The sequence below is a fragment of the Balaenoptera acutorostrata genome, chromosome 4 (genome assembly GCF_949987535.1).
Source record: "Balaenoptera acutorostrata chromosome 4, mBalAcu1.1, whole genome shotgun sequence".
Lineage (NCBI taxonomy): Eukaryota > Metazoa > Chordata > Mammalia > Artiodactyla > Balaenopteridae > Balaenoptera > Balaenoptera acutorostrata.
The window spans coordinates 20,576,706-20,595,824 of record NC_080067.1 but is presented as its reverse complement, the minus strand read 5'-3'; the positions used below and the strand labels follow the sequence as shown (position 1 = coordinate 20,595,824).

General features: G+C 58.7%; 1 protein-coding gene across 3 annotated transcripts; it reads left to right on the top strand.

Moving 5' to 3' along the window:
• Positions 1-829: 829 nt before the first annotated feature.
• AMOTL2 (angiomotin like 2) lies at positions 830-18,484 on the top strand. Of its 3 annotated transcripts, none has more exons than XM_057545529.1 (10): positions 830-1,021; positions 3,620-4,414; positions 7,142-7,439; positions 8,478-8,622; positions 8,979-9,071; positions 12,778-13,073; positions 13,884-14,191; positions 14,973-15,190; positions 15,760-15,936; positions 16,689-18,484. In XM_057545529.1, exons 2-10 carry the CDS (start codon positions 3,681-3,683, stop codon positions 16,745-16,747), a joined length of 2,328 nt encoding a protein of 775 aa, XP_057401512.1. In that variant the 5' UTR covers positions 830-1,021; positions 3,620-3,680; the 3' UTR covers positions 16,748-18,484. The 3 variants fall into 3 exon arrangements, with proteins under 3 accessions (XP_057401512.1, XP_007170439.2, XP_057401511.1); XM_007170377.3 differs by having other exon boundaries at positions 15,757-15,936; XM_057545528.1 differs by lacking the exon at positions 830-1,021 and adding an exon at positions 1,610-1,703 and having other exon boundaries at positions 15,757-15,936.
• The last annotated feature ends 635 nt before the right edge of the window (positions 18,485-19,119 follow it).

The following is a 19,119-nucleotide window of genomic DNA, read 5'->3' as shown; positions in this document are numbered from 1 at the left end:
TGAGCCTTGGTTTCCTCATTTATAAAACACTGGTGATAACAGAAATCCCTGGGAGGGTAACTGGAAGGGCTGGATAGGACGACCAGGCGCAAGCACACCGTGCGCTTTCCGTAAAGGGCTGCTCCTCACTACCGTCTTTGGGAAGAACTGGACAAAGCGCCTGGCGGCGGGTGATTCAGCTAGTTAAGTGGATCAAATTCACCAGGTTTTTCAACCCAGATTCACACTTCCTGTAGAGACAGATCCGAAAAGAGCTGGTGAAGGTGTTTGTAAACAAGAAAAGTGCAGTTCGAAAGTTGCCGCCAGCGCCAACCAGCGAGGCTTAGTGCTGGAAGCAAGAGTCATCTCTTCGCCGGGGGCAAGGTTCAAGCCGGGCAGATAGGGACATCTTTGCAGTCCTCCCTCCCTGTACACAACACACACACACACACACACACACACACACACACACACACACACACACACACACACACCCCAAGCCCCCTCACCCCCAACCACGTCCCGAAGCAACACCCAGAGTCCCTCGGGGGCATGCGATGTATAGCCCTCTGTGTCGTTCGGCCGATGGAGCTGGAGGAGAGAGGAAGGCAGGGACGTGGTTGGAGGCGGTAAGGGGCCAAGTTGGACTCTGTCCCCAGCAGCTCCGAAGGCAGAGCAGGGGGTGCGGGCCGGGGAGGGTCGCCGCGAGTCCAGGAGGCCGGGGCCTCCGGGTCCTCAGCGCCGCCTCCCCGGAGGAAGGCGGGGGCGGGAGGAGGCGGAGGACGGAGGAGGGCGGAGGAGGGCGGCGCGCTGCGAGGTTATTTGTGGTTCGCTTTGATCCCGAGGGGGAACCTGAAACTCTCACATTCCTGGCATAGCTGCCGCCTCCGGCGCTGGCCGACCCTGGGGCTGCGTGCTGGGGCCCAAGCGGCCAGAGCGTCGGCGCCACGGCCGAGAGCACACCTCCGCCGCCGCGCTGAGCTGAGCCGGGCCGGGCCGGGTCGTCGGGTCTGACCGCGCCGAGCACCCGCGGGCCGCTGCGGTAAGGAAGGCTGCTCGGCGCTTTGGGGAGCGCGCGGGGCCGCAGAGACTCTCTCCAGCCGAAGCCCGAGCCCCGCCGCAGCCCGGCCTTTTCCGGGAGCGGGAGCGGGAGCGGAGCGGACCCAGCGTCCTCCAAGGCACAGCGCGCCTTTCCCGGCAGCCACGAAGCAGGGCAAGGGCCGCTCCGCCCGGGGGTGTCTCGCGGGTCGCCCGGAGTCTCTCGAAAGCGCGGGGGTCCGCTGGGGCTGGAGGAGGAGGCAGCCTCTGGGGAGAGCGTAGTGGGTGTTTGGGGTCGCGGGTCGGGAAGAGGGGATGCCAGGGGATGCGGATCTGGGCGGAAGACGCCGCTTGGAGCTCAATTTGCAGCGCCCTGGGTACTGATTTGGTTAGGTAGGGGTTACAGGTGTCTTTGCCCCCCAACTAGCCCAAGAATTCCTCTTTGTCTTCCTTGGAAAATCCTCTCTTGAGCCACGGTCTGGCTCTCACTTAGAAAGAATGCAGCTTGCCGTCCAGCCCGCTGACGTCAGCGCTGGAGCATTTGGAAAACAAAGAGGGCTCGGGAGGGAGGGAGGGAGGCGGCTCCACGACGCTTAAAGACCTCTCCGGACCACGGGCTACCGTCGTCCACCCCGCTCCCGGCGCAGCGGCGGCCACCGGGTGCTCGTAGTCAGCCAGGAGTCTGGGTAGGGCGGGATGGGGTGCGGTCTGACTTAGAGACCCTCGCTTTGGTTCCTTAGGCGAGCGTGAGCCCAGGCAAAGGCCGGAGTTGCGTGCTTGCTTAGAAGAGGGTGTTTCAGAGACCCGGGCGCGCTAGTGCAGCAGGGGTGCACGACCCGGGTCGCGGGCGCAGATTTTAGTAACGGCTCAGCTGAAAGGATGTGCATCCGAGGGGCTTGACCGGGACAAACGCGAGATGAGAGGCGCGGGAGGTGTTCCCTGCACCCAGGCACACTGTTGGTGGGGAGAGGGCCTGGAATCTGTTCGGAAAGCTGCATTCTCCGGTCCTCCTCGGCTGCAGTCAGCCCAGACAGTGATTAACTTAGGAGTGCCCCGTGGATGAAACGCTAGGGAGAATTGATTCCGGTTTGTTTTGCCTCGGGTAGCTCTAGAGTCTTGCATCTACCCTCCTTGTGTGTTTGGGGCGGGGGGAATGAGGGGGTCCCAGGAAGGATGAATACTGAGTACCCTCCAGACGCATCTCCCTCTGCCCGGTTCTGGGCAGCTGGGAGGAGGGAGTGGAATGGCTGCTCTGCCAGTCGGCCAAGCCCTAACTGGAGCAGGGCAGGCACTGGGGCTAGTTTTGGGGCAGAGGAGGGGCTGCGTTCCTCCCACTGTCCTCCTCCCGTGCACACAGGACCTCCGGAGGTGTGGGTTTTGTTTGGTCTTCACTGAATCCCAGTTTGGAGGTCTGTGGTAGAGGAGGCTGTGGAAAGGAAGCTGGGTGAGGTAGGCAGCCTGCCAGGCCATGAGCCACTGGGAGCCCAGGCTCAGAAGGGAACACCTTCCGCGGGAGATATTATCTCCCTGCAGTTCAGGCTCAGAGCCCCCAGCCCCAGGTCCCTGCAGCCAAGAGCCTCCGCGCTCTCTCCCTTACTTCTTCAGTCAGCTCAAGTGGTGTTACTGGCTCAAGTGATGTTACCGATGTCAAGATGCTGAGGGCCCATCATCCCCTGCGTGCCTAGAGGGTCATCAGGGGACTTCCAAGGAGCAAGTGTGTGTGTAGCTGGGGGTGGTATTCATAAAATCTAAGACATCGTGCCACCCTTTCTTTTTTCCTGGAGCACATGTGCACTTACTCTCAGCACACAGGCTATGTGACTGGCCCACAAACCTTGATGGGTGGCACCTTTTTGCCTCATCTCACAAAACCATTGTCCTATTATAGTCTCTCTTCTTTCATCCCTTATTCACCAATCCAGATGCATTTTTTCTTTCTTCCTGTTCACCTTGCAGAGTGACTGCCAAGGTCATCCCATGACAGGGAGGGCTCAGCAGAGTAAAGGGTGGTGAGTTAGCTGTGCCAAGGCCGGCGCTCAGGCATGCTTCATCCTAGAGGGTCCTGGGGGCTGTTTGCCTAGGGCTTCTACCAGGCTGGACTCATTCTTTATCACCTGCCAATAAACTGGGGCCCTGTCCACCCCCGGACTGGAATGCTCAGTGGTTAGAGCTGAATTAGGCCTGCCCTAGAGTCTCTCATCAGGCTCTTTGATGGGAAGCTGACTGCAGGAGGCCAAGGTTCCTTGTGTCTAGGTTACTGGTGTTTTTCTCTAGGCACAGTAAGTCTCCATGAATATGATTATAATGGCAGTCCTTTGCCAGGGATTTACGGTGCACCAGGAGCTCAACAGCCATTGCCTGTTTTAATTCTCAACTCCGTGAGGCTAGCATTATTCTTTCCATATTTCCGATGGAGAAACTGAGGCTCAGAAGTTAAGTGACTTGCCTTAATCAGTAGGTGGCAGCATTGGCAGTTGAACCCAGGCTTGTGTGCCCCTCCATAGCCTTGCTCTTTACCATTATGCCTTTGACCAGACAGTAATGGAAAGTCCCCCCCTTTCCCATGTGCTCCCACTGAGTGGTCTTCGTTCTCTCCTCCCAGGTGCTCTGGCGCCAGGTGCCGCTGGCCTTTGTCCAGGCGGTTGTGTGCAAGCCCAGGAAGCATGAGGACACTGGAAGACTCCTCGGGTACGGTCCTGCACCGCCTCATCCAGGAGCAGCTGCGCTATGGCAACCTGACCGAGACCCGCACGCTGCTGGCCATCCAGCAGCAGGCCCTACGGGGTGGGGCTGGGGCTGGGGGCACAGGGAGCCCCCAGGCCCCCCTGGAGATCGTGGCCCCCGAGGACAGTCAGGTGCTGCAGCAGGCCACAAGGCAGGAGCCCCAGGGCCAGGAGCACCAGGGCACCGAGACCCACCTGGCAGAGAACAGCCTCTACCGGCTGTGCCCACAGCCCGGCAAGGGCGAGGAGCTGCCCACCTATGAGGAGGCCAAAGCCCACTCGCAGTACTATGCGGCCCAGCAGGCGGGGCCCCGGCCACATATGGGGGACCGGGATCCCCGCGGGGCCCCGGGTGGCAGTCGGAGGCAGGATGAGGCCCTGCGTGAGCTGAGGCACGGGCACGTGCGCTCCCTGAGCGAGCGGCTCCTGCAGCTGTCCCTGGAGAGGAACGGGGCCCGTACCCCCAGCCACATGAGTGCCTCCCACAGCTTCCCCCAGCTGGCCCGCAACCAGCAGGGACCCCCGCCCAGGGGCGCCCCTGCCGAGGGCCCGGAGCCCCGCGGACCTCCACCTCAGTACCCACACATCGTGCTAGCTCATGAGACCACCTCCTCTGTCACCGACCCGCGGTACCGCACCCGTGGCAGCCCGCACTTCCAGCATGCGGAAGTAAGGTAACTGCCCACCTCGGTCTTCAAGCTCTTGGCTTCCAGCATAGTTCTCCCAGGGTGAAGAGCCTCCAGAAGCCTGGCGAGCTCCAGAGGAAGGCCGATGACACCCTCTCCCTCCCAAGATGGGAGCTAATGCTGGAAGGAAAGAGGGATTTAGCCAGGGTCACATGAGAACTTAGCGGCATCCCTTGCTTTAATTTGGAGGTGGACACCTTGTCTAATTGGCTGTAGCAGTTGTGAGTAACTAGGGTTCTCAGAGGCTATGAATTACAGCAGGGGGTTAAAGGTTGGGTTTCAGAAAGAACTTGCAAAGACAAGGGTTGGGAATCATTGCCAAACTGTTTCCAAGTTAAGTGGGAAGAAGGTGGGACCTCCTTCTCTGGAGGTTTCTAAGAACAAGTGGACATGTTTGCTTTCTGTGATTACTGGGAGGCATTCCTAACTGTAGGCAGGAAGAAAGGACCAGATGGCCTCCTTAGGGACCTCTCCCCACTCCTACCGGGGTGGGAGCTGCCCTGTCCCTACCATTCATTTCCTTTCATGTTTTTCTGTGTGGTCCATGTGGCTGGAGCCTGGAGTGGGAGAGGATTCTTGGTCCAGGTGAGCCCCTTTCTGTGGAGGCTCCGGAGAGGCTGCTGGGGGGGCTTAGTGTTTGATTCTCAGTGTGAAGGGAAGCCTTTAGAGGCTGTGATTTGGCTTACCTTTTTAAAAAGGTTCCTCTGCTGCATGTAGAGAATGGATTCTAGGGCTAGAATGGAAGCAGGGATGCCCGGGAGGGGCAGGAAGCCCAGATAGTTTGCAGAAATAGGGTTCCTAGAAATGAGGCTCTCGCTTGGCCCCGCACCTTCTCCTGAGAAGCTGACACATGCCCTTTTCACACGCCCTGCATCTTCCCCACACAGGGGTCCAGGAAGCCCCACCAGAGGAGCCTGAAGGTTTGCAGACTCCCTCTTCCTCTGATGGCCCAAGGTCCAAGTCTGGTTCTCTTCATGCCTGCTGAGTCCTCATTTAGTCACCCACTTTCCCAGTGTGTGCCCTTTCCCGGGAAAGATGCCTTTCTTAGCTCTCGAGAAATGAGTGACGTGATGGCTTGGAATGAAGGCACCAGAGGATGGAGGCTGTGGGTTTTCGCCCCCCTCCACCTCCCAGGCCCCCCTACCTTATCTCCTTTCTCAGGGCTCCGTCCTGGGAGAGTTTCGGAAGCTGAGTCGCAGTTTCTTCTCTTGGACCAGCCTTATTGAGCCCTGTCAGGAAGAGATAATATCGTGGAAAGGAAGTAGACTGTTTGCAGGAGAACAAAAAATGAGGGAGGGGGAGGGGCGGACAAGGGGAAGGGAGAGCAAGTGTGAAGGAAAGGAGGCTCTATTCTTTCTCGGAGCCAAGTCATCCCCAAAGAATGCCATTTGTGTCTGCCTGGCCCAGGGCAGGGGGAGCAAGTTCAAGAAGCACCCCCAAGACGCCACATTTAGCAGCACAGGGAGAGTTTGCACATTCCAGTGGGGACTCTCAGCTCTCACTGGAAGCTCTACCTTGGGCAGTAAGAGAAATACATCTGCCAGCCTCTGCTTTGGCTGATCCGATGAGGCTTGCTTTCTGGGGACTGGGGGCAGGGACTGTTCTTATAGCCTAGGGTCATAAGAAGGGCAGGGGAGCCGGAGTCTGGAGGGGGAAGGATGAAGGGGAGGGATGAGGGGAAGGGCAGTCATGGGTGCTGAGGTGATGGACTCATGTGGGGCTTCCGGGACTTGGGAAAGTTCCTGGTGAAACTGAGGCCATCAGCTCTTTTACACTTAGAGCCACAAGGCCCCAGAAAAGCTCTGTGACCCCCCATGCCTCTTGCCCTTTGCTCCTTCCCTTGACATGGGGCCCTGAGGCTGACGTTACACCAGTAGAACATTGTCCCTAAACTCAGGCTATTGTCATAGTCCTGAGGCAACCACTACGCCCCAGAAAATCCAGTGTTTGGGTCACATTTACTCTTTGAGCAGAGAGTAAGCCGCGGTCTTCACTAGGAGAGACGGAGGATGGGCCGTCATTGTGGGAATGCCCACTGCAGGCCCAGCACTCTGCCAGGCACATGTGGCCCTCACAAACCCCCTTGAAGCTGAGGACCTCATCCTCATGACTGAGCAGAGTGCTGCCGCACCGTGGGCTTAAACACTGGAGCCGGAGTTTGAATGCCTATTTTGTCAGACTCTGGAGCCCAGACTCTACCCCTGACATCTGTCTCGCCGCTCTAACCTTAGCCGCAGTCTTCTAAAAATGTTTCTTCAAGGGGTGACGGGACCCAAAATAGGAGGGAGAAGAAGTGAGTGTGAGCACAGGGCCTGACACCAGGGGCCGGAACAGACACCAAGTGGCCCAGGGGCCTGGAAGTTTGTGTGTTCAGTCATGATGGATGTGACCTCCAGACTCAAAAAGAGCCTTCTATTGATGAGAAGGGTCAAGAGTGCATTTTTCAAGATCTCTTATTTAAGCTCGGGTTGCTAGGACTGCTCAGGCTGATCCCCAAGGCCTCGGCCACAGTGAGGCTGGGCATGAAATAAGCATGCTCATGTTAATCCCCTCCAGCCCTGCTCCCCTGGCCCTTGAAGGTCTTGGGGACGCCATGTGGAAAGGCCTTCCCCACCAGTCGCTGCCTCACGCTGTGGGGAGGCTGTCTGCCCAAGAGGGCTGGGGCGACTCGGGGTGGCTTCTCGGTCTCTGAGCACCTACTCTTCTGTCCCCCAGGATCCTGCAGGCCCAGGTGCCCCCCGTGTTCCTCCAGCAGCGGCAGCAGTACCAGTACCTGCAGCAGCCCCAGGAGCACCCCCCGCCCCCATCCCCGGCTCCCCTCAGCCAGGGCCCGCTAGGCCCCCTCAGCCTACCCGGGGTGGAGGCCCCAGCAAGCACCCAGGCCTCCTCGGGCAGTGCCCACCTGGCCCAGATGGAGACTGTGCTGAGGGAGAATGCCAGGCTGCAGAGGGACAACGAGAGGCTGAAGAGGGAGCTGGAGAGCTCGGCGGAGAAGGCCGGCCGCATCGAGAAGGTAGGCCCCGCTGGGGCCTCGGAGGGGCAGGGGGAAGAAGGGACCCCGACGGGGCTGGCCCTGCTGGGCTTCTCAGCCGTCCCTTAGCCCCCACCCCCGTCCCCCGTGCACCCTCCCTGGCTGACTCCAGACAGCTGGGGAGCCGCCGGCACGGCAGGCCTGGAGCTTGAGCAGTTGCTGCCCAATGGTGATTAGAAAGAGCCCATTCACGGCTCCCTCACACTCGCGCCCTTCCCCTGCACACACCCCCTCCCGTGGACACCTCCCACAGAGAGCCCTTTGTATCCCCCACACAACAGCAAGTCTGTTCCAGGCCAGCCCTGGCCACAGAGGAAGCCCCTCCTCTTGGAAAAAATGAGCGACTTATTGGAATCACAGGCCAGCGAGGAGCACGTGCGGAACCTGCCAGCCGCCAAGTGGGAGGGGCAGCTAGGGCCGGGCTGGCCCTCTGGGGTGGATGGCGATGGCTGGAGAAGCAAATCCTCCAAGCAGAGGCGGCTCAGGCTGGGGTCTGGCGCTCCCTTCTTAGTGAAGGGTTACCAGCTGTGCGCTCGGCCTTAGCAGGTGGCCTCAGTCCTCCCGAGGCCGTCCCGTGGTGTCCAAGATAAGTCCACCCTCCAGACCATGGTTGGAGTCTGAGTGCCCACCCCTGGCCCATCGTGCTCAGATTTCTCAGTAGAAGCCAGACAAAAGGAAGATGCTTCTTTCTGGACAGTGGGCCCCAGAAAGCTGCGCTTAGTCACGCTGCAGGCAGCCACTTCCAGAGAACCTGGCCTTGGGTTTGCTCAGGACCCTGGGACAGTTGAAGGGACCCTAGCTTGCCTGTTCCAGCAGTCTGGTCCACCTCTAGAGGCTACAGGCTGCAGCCCGTCCCACCAGAACTAGGTGGATTTTTTTGCTGTGGCTTTTGATCCTCTCCTCTCTCACCCTTTCTGATGGAGAATAGCAGATCAGCCGGGGTCTGTGGAGGGGACCTTGATGCCACTCACTCCCTGGGAGCTCTCCCCTTCCTTCAGCTCTGCTGTCTGCCTCTTGCAGCTGGAGAGCGAAATCCAGCGGCTCTCTGAGGCCCACGAGAGCCTGACGAGGGCCTCTTCCAAGCGGGAGGCCCTGGAGAAGACTATGCGGAACAAGATGGACAGTGAGATGAGGCGGCTGCAGGACTTCAACCGGGATCTGAGAGGTGAGGACAGCTCACCCAGGTGGAGGGGGGGAGCGCCTGCGGACGGCTTGATCCCTCTGTTCTAGGGAATAATTCAGAATCTCTGTCCTCTGCGATAATAGTATAAATCAACTCAAAGGGGACTAGGCTGAGACTCCTTGGGGGCCACCTTGATAGAGAGATGCTTGTCTCTGTGTTCTAGACCTTAGGGCCCCTCATGGAGCTCCCACCCATGTGGCCCAGGGGGCTTCCCTATGAGCCCACCCCCAACTTGGAGAATGCAGCCCGACAGATAGGACCGAGGGGACACCCCAGCAGGCAGCTTCACCTGTATTCAAACATTTTTCCTTAAAACCTCTTTTCTTTATTTGAAACAGAGAGATTGGAATCTGCAAACCGGCGCCTGGCAAGCAAGACGCAGGAAGCGCAGGCAGGCAGTCAGGACATGGTGGCCAAGTTGCTGGCTCAAAGTGAGTAGGGGTCCCACTCAGGAGCCTGGCCAGAGGGGTGGCCAGGACAGCCCCTCTGGACAGGGAGGATCGGCCTCCTCTATCAAAGCAGTGCTTGGAGCTTGGGTTTACTGAATGCCTCCTATGCACCCAGCAGTGGACTAGACCTGGGGGAGGGGTAGTTTCTGAAGAGGAACAAGATCTGGTTCTCTGTGTATTGGGGAAATCAGTGGATCCAGACGGATAGCTGGGGAGCTGTGGTTTGCTGAGCTGTGGTGCTGACCATCGGTTCCGTGTCCTTCAGAAGCATGGGGGAGGCCAGAGAGCCTTGGAGACAGGTGGGATGAGAGAGAAGGAAGAGCCTGAGTCTCCCGGGGGTGCCCAGTGGGGATGCGGGAAGCTGGGGAGCATGGTGAGGCTGGGCCATAACAGGTGGAGGCACCAGCCAGAAATGGAGTGTAACCAACAGGGCAGCCCAAAGAAGGGGCTCAGGAGGATCCCCTAAAGAGGGCGGTCAGAGAACAGATGAGTTCATTGTTGACTCATCCATTCAGTCACTCATTTGTTCACTAGCACAGCTGTGCTGAGCCCCTGGCCAGCGTGGAGCAGAGCAGGAACAGGTCAGGAAGGTGCCAGGGCAGGGAGGTCAAGAGAGGCGGTGAGCTTGAGGGAAGGAGCAGGGTCTTCCCACCCCGGATTCCAGGGAACAAGGGTGGTGGCCTGGCCCTGGAGGCGAGATGAGGAGAGGTCCCCAGCAGCCTGAGAGAGGGGCTCTGTGGGGTAGCAGGGTGGGGAGCAGGAGACAGGTGAAGAAGCAGCAGGATAGCTCAAGTGGAGGTGCGAGCAGGGAGTTTGGGGGAAGGGGGAGGACAAAGGGAGCCCCGAGATCAGCAGTAGGAAGAAGCTGCAGCAGTCAGAAGAGACAGAGAGGCAGTTATTTATTAAACTCCTCCTGTATGCTCTTACTATGTGCTATAGTGGTGTTAGGGTGTTTGCAAAGGAGTGGAGTGGGGGCAGCTGGTGTCTGGGCGAGGGGTGGCTTCGAGGAAGGAGGAACCCATCAGAAAGCCTACTGTGCTGAAGCTGGATACTTAGGGCGTGTCCAGAAGTGGAGGGGCAGCTTGAGGGCTGAGCTGTGCTGCCAGCACCTCCCTCCTCAAGGAGGGCTCGGCCCGGAGCCCAGCATTGAAGGGCTGGGGGTTGGGGGTTGGGGGTGGGCAGGGGGCAGGCGGGGCTGAACTGGCGGGAGGCGATGACTTAGGGTCTCAGGGAGGGAGGTGGTGGAGGTGAGGGAGAGGGGGGAGGGGACGGCCCCGGGGGTCCCGTTGGGAGTCCGGAGAGGGCGGGTTTCTGGAAGGGGGCAGAATGGGGCGCCCTGCAGTAGAGGGCCGACTTTGGGGGCCGGGCTCTGCCAAAGAAAGGAAGTCACCGGCGGGTTTCTGGGAGCGGGCAGGGGAGGGGCGAGGGGGGAGGCCGGCCTGGAGGCGTTTCCGCTCCCCGGGGAGCGAGCGCCAGGCTGTTCTTGGCTCCGGGCTGGAGCCATTAATCTGGCAGCGGCGGGTGACCTGGATGCCAGGCATTCCTGAGCCCGGGCTGTTCCGCTGCGCCCCGCCCCGCCGCCGCCGCCGCCGCCGCCGCTCCCTCCCGCGCCCCGCCCGCCCGCACTGCGGGAGGAGGGAGGACACTGGGACAAAGGGACTGGGACGTGCTGGTGGGGCCTCGCTTTCCCAGGGGGAAAGGCCTCCTGCTCCCTCCACTGCTCGCTCGCCCTTGGCCCCTCGCCCTGTCTCCCGGATTCGCGGCCACCCCGGCCTGGGAGCGCCCCCGCCCCCTGCCCTCTGCCGGCCAGACAGGCCCAGGGTTTTATCCTGGTGGCTGGGGATGGCCAAGGGCTCAGGCTTCCCTGCCCCTGCCAGGGCCTTAGAGGTGTGGGAGGTGGCAGGAAGCTTCTGGAAGCCAAAGGCTGGGTCCTGGGGATCCTCCCCAAGGGCTGACGGAAGCCAAGCAGCCCTTCCTTGCTCCCAATAGCCATGGGGAAACCAGAATTCTCAGGGAAGATGCCTCTGGTTGATCTCACCTTTTTTATGGATTTCAGTCAACACTAGTAGGGAAGTGTGGCCACTGTCACCAGTGCCATCTGCTTTTCCTACTAGGCAAGCCGTACAGACCTCCAGCTCAGGTCAGGCCCTGTCCTCCCTGGGGAGCTGGCCTTGAGTCCTGAGGCCTGGTCCTCCCAGCCCTGTCCCCCTTGGGCAGTTTCTTCCCACTGAGCCTCAGATTCTGAGGCTATAAGATGGGGCCATCATAAGACTGGGCTGAGATGCAGGCCTCCTGCAAACTCTGTAAGCTGTTGGGCTCTGTGAAGCCTCCCAGGACGGGGTCACTGTCTCCAGGTCCAAAGTCCCAGTCAGCACTCCTGCCTGCCCCCTCCACTCCACTCAGGTGTCAGGCCAGCTTGGGATGAAAGGCTCAATTTCAGTGTTACTGAGCTCTGCCATCTTCTCCCTTCACCCCAAAGAATGAGGCCAGCCTGGACCCAGCCTTCAGAAATCCAGAGTGAACCAGAGCTGACCTGGGTCAGTCGCCTGTGTCCTCCCTCTCTGCCCCAGGGCCCTGGGTAAATGAATCCTCCCTTCTGCCTGCCAGGTCCCAAGCCTTCACTGTTCTAGTCCAGAGCCTGTACTGTCCTATATGATAGGTACAAAGATTAAAGATGGCCCAAAGATTTAAATTAATTAAAATTAAATAAAATGAAAAATTTGGCTCCTCCCTCGCACTGGCCACGTTTCCAGTGCTCAGTAGCCCCACATGCCTAGTGGCTGCTGCATTGGTTGGCACGGTGTAGGACAAGAGTCCATCACAACAGAATTCCACCGTGCTGTGATAGTGCTGGCCTAGAGAGTGCCTTTGAGTCCATCAGGCGGGCCCCAGAGCCTGTCCCCCTCTGCCCTCCAGCAAGGCGGGCAGCCCACACGCTCTGCAGGTAGGGGCGCCCGGGCCCACAGAATGAGCCCTGGAGCCCACTTCGGGAGCCCTCTAGGTGCGAGGGCCTCGCACCACAGCCGAGCAGCCTGGTCCTTCAGAGGCAGGCTGACTTGGGTCCCCATCCTGGCAGCACCATTCACCTCCTATGTTTCCTCCCCTTTAAGTTGAGGGGTCACAAATCCTGCCTCAAGGGACTGTTACTGGAGGCTTCGGTGGAATAAGGTGTGTAAGTGCCTGGCTCCTGGGGCAGCACACGGTGGTCTCTTCCCCTTTCCTTCATTCTTCCACTTGAATGATGACCATGCGACAGTCCACCTGAGCCTCCGTTTTCTCATCTGCAAATGGGCGTCACGGTTCCTACCGGTCCAGTTTCTAGTGTCACCGTGAGGCTCGAGGGAAACTGTGAATGTGTTTTGGAAATGGTGACACCTGGCGCAAGTGGGCAGTGTTTGGGGCTGTCTCCTGGCAAGGCCATGTCCCAGCGGAGGAGCAGTGTAGCCCAGTGATTACTGCAAGGGCCCCGGCCTGGCGCTGTCATTTACTCATGACTTAACCTGAGCCTCAGTTTCCTGGCCCATGCAATGGGGTTAATACGGGTACCTAAGTCGTAGGTTGTGGAGAGGACAAGATGCAGTCATGCAGGTGCAGTGGTCAGCACAGAGCCCGGTACGTGGGGGGTGCTCAGTGGGGCCGGCTAGGTGGCTGCCGTCACTGACCGGGCCCCCTCCCTCTGTCCCTGCAGGCTATGAGCAGCAGCAGGAGCAGGAGAAGCTGGAGCGGGAGATGGCACTGCTGCGCGGGGCCATCGAGGACCAGCGGCGGCGGGCCGAGCTGCTGGAGCAGGCGCTGAGCAACGCACAGGGCCGGGCGGCACGAGCCGAGGAGGAGCTGCGGAAGAAGCAGGCCTACGTGGAGAAGGTGGAGCGGCTGCAGCAGGCCCTGGGGCAGCTGCAGGCTGCCTGCGAGAAGCGTGAGCAGCTGGAGCTACGGCTGCGGACGCGCCTGGAGCAGGAACTCAAGGCCCTGCGTGCGCAGCAGGTGAGCTGGGAAGGCCCGCGGAGGTGGCAGAACTGGAGCAGCATCAGAGGAGGCCAGCTCTGAAGCCCCCGGGAGCCCCTGCTGAGATCCAGGCCGAGCCCCCTTGGAAAGCCAGGGTGATCTGTGCCAGCCTTGCTGAAGGCCCCTCCCAGCCACCAGCCTTAGCAGAGGCTTTGCCACGGGGCCATGGGCCGACCTCGGGGACTCAAGACTTGGGCCTCTGTCCTCAGCAGCAGCACGGGTTGGCACACTTGGTCTCTAGAGAAAGTCACTCAGGAGCACTGATGGAGGAGACTAGCTACCTCTTGTGTGCCTCCTCAGGATCATGGGGGAAGATAGTCGCCCAGATCCTGAGTCTTTATCCTCACTTTGGGCTGTGTGAATAGCTCTTGTGTTTACAGACCAGATAGGGTTCTGTGTCCACTCCCAACCTTACCCTTCCCACAGAAGGAAGGGTGACCAGACCCTGAGATAGGGTGACCAGACCTCCTGGATTGCCCAGTTCTGTCCTAGTTTACACTGGTTGTCCCAGTGTCATTAAGTTGCACCCCTTTCCCAGTTTGGAAGATAATTTATGTGGTCACTGTGCAAAGGCAGACCTGATCTTCTCACACCCTTGGCCACAGGATTTGGGACGGGGGTGTGGGGACCTGTGCCTCCCCTTTGTCTCTGGGTGGAAGCGGGCTGTGAAGAGTGTACGGGGAGGTTGACCAAGCACAAGGCTCGGTGAGAGTCCTCGTGTGGAGGTGAGGACCTGTGGCCGACATGCCCCAGCTGCAGCCCCTGACCACGGTGCTCCTCTCTCTGCAGAGACAGGCAGGCACCCCCGGTGGTGGCAGTAGCAGTGGTGGGTCCCCGGAGCTCAGTGCCCTGCGGCTGTCGGAGCAGCTACGGGAGAAGGAGGAGCAGGTCCTGGCACTGGAGGCCGACATGACCAAGTGGGAGCAGAAGTATTTGGAGGAACGTGCCATGAGGCAGTTTGCCATGGATGCGGCCGCCACGGCTGCCGCCCAGCGCGACACCACTCTCATCCGGCACTCCCCGCAGCCCTCGCCCAGCAGCAGCTTCAACGAGGGCCTGCTCACCGGCGGCCACAGGCATCAGGAGATGGAAAGCAGGTTGGGCATCACAGGCCAGGCACCTGGGTGGGGGTAGTGGGGTGGCGACGTCAAGTCCCTGCCCCGTCCTTAATCCGTGATAAACACCCCTCGCCCCACCTGGCCTAACAATCCCTCCTACTTCTGAGCTGACCCCCGTGCTTTTGGCATAGCTGGCATCATACACGTATTCTTTCCCAGAAGTACCAACCAAGTCCTTGGTCTGCCCAGGAGACCCCACTGGTGGATGCCATCCAAGGCTCTGGGCCTCTATCCCCTCCCCCTCCCCCATGTAAATCAGAGAGTAAGACTTCGCTACTGAGTCCACACCACGTACCACCCCCGGAAGGAATGTGGCCGAGGCCCCTGGCCTGGGGGTAGCTAGTATTTTCTCTCCAAAAACAATCTCAGAGGCCCCACAAGATTTCCATTTGACCTATACCTGGCTCAAAAGCACAAGCACGCTGACTGAGCCCATTCGGTCAACAGCCCTGGGGGTGGTCCTCCAGGACGGGGGTTGTACCGTTGCTGTCATCGGATAAACCCAGAACCTGCCCCTTGATGACCTGCCTTTGCTGGTGTGAGAAGGGCCTAGCACTTCACGCACGGGCAGTTTTCAGAGCATCCAGTTCGAGAGCTGTGATGGCATTTCTGAAGGCCCCCTCCTGGCCCCTGCTGCAAGGCCCGGAGAGCCCAGCCTGGCTGTAGGGAAGGCTTTCCCTCCAACCTCTACAAGGCGGGAAGGATGGGGGCTGTTGGATCTGTAGGTCTGAAGATGTAAGCATGGCCTCTCACCCCTCAGGTTAAAGGTGCTCCACGCCCAGATCCTGGAGAAGGATGCGGTGATCAAGGTCCTTCAGCAGCGCTCCAGGAAAGACCCTGGCAAGGCCGCCCAGGGCTCCCTGAGGCCCGCCAAGTCTGTGCCATCTATCTTCGTGGCTGCAGCAGCAGGGGCCCAGGGCTGGCACGGGCTCTCCTCCGGCGAGCGGCAGGTGGACGCCCCTGCCCGGCTGGCTGCAGGTGAGAGGAGGCGGGTAAGCGGCAGAGGCAGAGGCTAGGGTGTTCTCAGGCCTTTCCTCTCGGAACTGAGGCTCAGAGGAGCCAGGGCGTCCCAGCCCCTCACCCAGGGAAGCTGGCTTATACTCTGGCTCCAGCGATCCTGCAGCCCACAGCTGTCCCCCGGGTGCGAAGGGGCAGGCTGTGGCCCCCATCTCTGGAAATGCCACCGCCCTGGCCCCAGCCGCTTACCATCTAAGTGAAAATAGAGCTCCCTGCACAGATGTACCTTCTGGGCCAGCCCTTCCACTCCCCCTTCTAAGCAGATGCCACAGAAATCCCAGAGTCCCTACTGGTTTTAAGATTTAATCTACAGCCCTTTAAGAAAGGCTCCTCTACTCGAAGTTTTTGGAACCCAATTCAACCTGATAGTTATTCCCATTTGGAAGCAGGAGCGTTTAGTTGTAATCGAAGTTCTTGCAAATCAAGGGCAATTCGCATCCCGAATAGGTACAGTTAAGTAGGGGTGTTCTTCCTGGGGGCTCCATCTTATGGACAAGGCAATAACTGTGAACCTCCTGCCTTTCCAGCAGACAGGGCCCCGGCGGAGGAGCCAGTGGCCGAGGCTCCCCTAGCTGCCCACGCCAAACACGGGAGCAGGGATGGGAGCACCCAGACTGACGCCCCCCCAGACAGCGCCGCCACCTGCCTGGGCCTGGAGCCCGACGGCCTTCTGGGGTGCAGCAGTGGCCAGAGGACAGCCTTGCTGGGTAAGTCCCCTTTCCCCCCCACCCCCCGACTTCTCTGCGGGGCTGAGGGCATGTTGGGGTGTGAATTGGGGCCCCTGACCCTTTATTCCCGGACCCAGCCCCACTCGTTGCCCACACTCCACAGGGAGCCCTGCACAGGGACGGGTGAACAGGGTGTGAGGCCCACCGCAGTACATGTGAGAGCTGGTTGGATGCATGAATAGGGGAACTGAAAACCCTGATTACAGACAGATCCACCTGGGAGGCTCTTTATCTTCTCTTTGGAAGTCTTCTTTTATTGCCAGTCTAAATATCTAAGATAATGGAGCTTGGTGAGGTACCCTTCCACTCAAGTTAGAAGACTTTGTTTAAAAAGAATCTGGGAAGGAGAAATTTGAGACGAGGCCATTACTGTGTTTGCTCCCTTTCACATTAGCCTTTGCATATTTGCCTGCGCCTCACCATCTCAGAAAACCGCAGGCATGAAAAGAATGCGGCAGCCTCCCTCCCTTGGGGCTCTCCACCCTCCCTCCGAGCCCTCCAACCAGTTCCAAGTTATAAACAACTGCGTCTTCCACTCTGGAGGCTGGTGGTCTGGACAGAGAGCTGAGAGGGAGCAGAGCTTTGTGCTTAGGTTGGCCAAGTTATGGGCACCTGGGCAGCTGAGTTGGGAAAAGTTGGTGAAGATAGATCCTATCTTTCAAACGTGGTAGGATTTAAAAGAGCAGTGTGGTAACGCTCGTTGGCATGTGCCTGTGTTCTTATCTCTCCAGGTTCTGTTGCTACATCCAGAGTCCAGGACTTGTCGGACATGGTGGAGATACTGATCTGAAGGAGGTGGTGCCTTGGGGACTCCGAACCACTCCCTGCTCTCCTCTGCCCTCTGCCACGTGGCCATTCCAGCAGCCCCTCCAGCGGCTGCTTCACCCTCCCCCAGCCCAGCACTCATTCCCATTGACCATCTGGTCCCAGGAGCTGAGGAAGGATGCTGCAGAGGAGAGGGGAGCTGTGAGCACCCGGCCCCCAGAAGACTCTGCTCCTCAGCCCCGCATTCCTCCTGGGCCCATGTGGAATGAGGACTGGACCTTAACCTGCTTGCAGCCCAAGGCCTGCTGCCGGGGTAGCAACTGAAAGCTCAGGAGGGAGTAGCCCCTTCTGCACCCCCAGTGGACACTCGGGCAGAGAGGGACAGGATATGTTGGTTTGGGGGCTGGTTTCCAAGGCTGGCTGCCCGTGGACACCAGGTGGGCTGGTTTCATAGCCAGGCCTGGCTCAGTGTGGCCCCTCCAGCCTCGTCTTCTCAGCTCCTCACTGCCGCCTTGGGCTCACCCAGCCTTGCATCTTGTGGGGCCCGTCGAGGCCACAGGCTCACCCCTTCGCTTGCAGAGGACTGGGGTGCGCTGTGCGGCTTGTATATAATTCCCTTCCTTGTGGAACAGAAGGCTGAAGCGGGCTGCTTCAGATCTGCCCCCTCGTTCTGTGCGCCCGTCCCTGCCGTCACGGTTCCGCCCAGTTATCTCCCCTCCTCAAGTCCTTGGCCCGTGATCCAGTTGATCCACAGGATATTGGCTGTCTTTTTCTCCATCTTGAACCCTGTTTGAAATGCCCATGGGACACCCCCCCCACCCCCGCCCCCCATCACCAGCCTCTTGCAATGGCTCCACAGCCCCTGTCCTTGGGACGTCCTGTCAGTTTGGTTACGAGCCCTGAGCCAGGTGAAGTGAGCCACCACACAAGTCTGCTGTGGTGGGGCTCCCGGCACCGGTTCTCCCAAAGGAAACCGGAGAGATGGCCTTGTTCTCATCGGGGCATTTGTCCACCCACCCTGGAGGGACTGGGAGAGGGAGCTGTGCTGGTGAAAATTAGTCCATGAGACGTGACTCGGATAGTCCTCTGAATGGAGCCCCCGTCACAGCATGATGCCGTGAGGCTGGCTCCTCGAGCCACCCGTGCCCAGCGCCCTGAAGCAGGGCCAGCGCTTGAGAACTGGAGTGAAGCATCCAATGGCAGCCTGCCAGTGGCCGTGACTTTGACTTCTGGTCTTAAAGAGTCCCCCAGCTCAGCCCCAGGAGCGATTGGTGGGCTTTAGCAGTTTGTCTTGACTGTTTTTAGTTCTCCTTGAATCTTTGGGTTTTTTTTTTTTTTTCCTTTACCGTTTTTAGGTTTTATATGTGTTATTTTATTCCCATGGTTCCTCAAGTTTCGTTTTTAAACATTTGCATTTGCTGGACAATTGCATATTTTTTTAAATCCCCCTACCCCTCTTGAAAGCTGAAAAATGCATTTGGTTCATATGCATTGTTTACAAAGAAAAAAGAAAAAAGAGAAAAAAAGGCAAAAAAATATTGTGGAAGAAAAAACACAACTTAATATATTTTGGATTAATATTTGGTATTTCTTTTAAAGTATTTTTTTTGTGCTGTGAACATTTTCTGCCAAAGACCATGATGTGTGTCTGTATGTTTAAGTTATCGTAAATATTTAAAATGTAAACATGGCTGTTTTGTTATGCCACCCTGTACCAGGATTGCTGCTGCATTCCACTGGGTATAACAGTATTTTAATAAAAAAAAAAAAAATTTAATTAAAAGCGGTGTCTTTGCACAGGTGAGAGACTGCACTGAGAGGGAAAGGAGAGGGGGTAGGAACTTTGGGGGGGGCCACCCATGTCATAGTCCCCAACCACCTTCAGCACTGAGCTGGACCCCTACTCGTCCATCCCGTGCTCCTGTACGCCGTGGTTCTTAAACACTGACCAGAGCACGTCCATAAACCACCAGCTCAGGGTGACTGCCATTTCTCATACAAGAGGAGTGAAGGCTGGTTTCTGATTGTGGGAAACCTTTGGGCAAGGCAGGTCCCTCCTTATCTGCAAGGCTAGGAGGCTACACAGTGTAATTTCTTCTAGGACCCACAAGTCCTGGGAATTTGTGAGGCTGCATTAAGGACAAGGTTGGAATGAGGATGTGGTTGGCTTTCCCCAGAGGACATTTCTCGCAGTCCGGGAGAGTCTGGCAGAGGGGAAGCCTCCCCAGGTAACTTTGTCCTAACTGGCTTTGTTTGCCCACACGCTGTGGTGACTCCACAGTAAGAAGGGGTGTCCAAAGGTGGCTGTACCCTTCCCTCCCCCTGCCCAGCATGGAGTCCTTGTCTGGGACCATCCAGGAGGCAGGGAGTCGTGCTGCTTGGAGCCCTGCAGAGGGT

Bases quoted from the DNA above. Each gene is read 5' to 3' on its own strand.
- AMOTL2 (XM_007170377.3), top strand. From the start codon at position 3,681: ATGAGGACACTGGAAGACTCCTCGGGTACGGTCCTGCACCGCCTCATC. The intron at 8,623-8,978 runs GTGAGGACAGCT...TATTTGAAACAG, and splicing joins CTTCAACCGGGATCTGAGAG to AGAGATTGGAATCTGCAAAC. The intron at 15,937-16,688 runs GTAAGTCCCCTT...TTATCTCTCCAG, and splicing joins CCAGAGGACAGCCTTGCTGG to GTTCTGTTGCTACATCCAGA.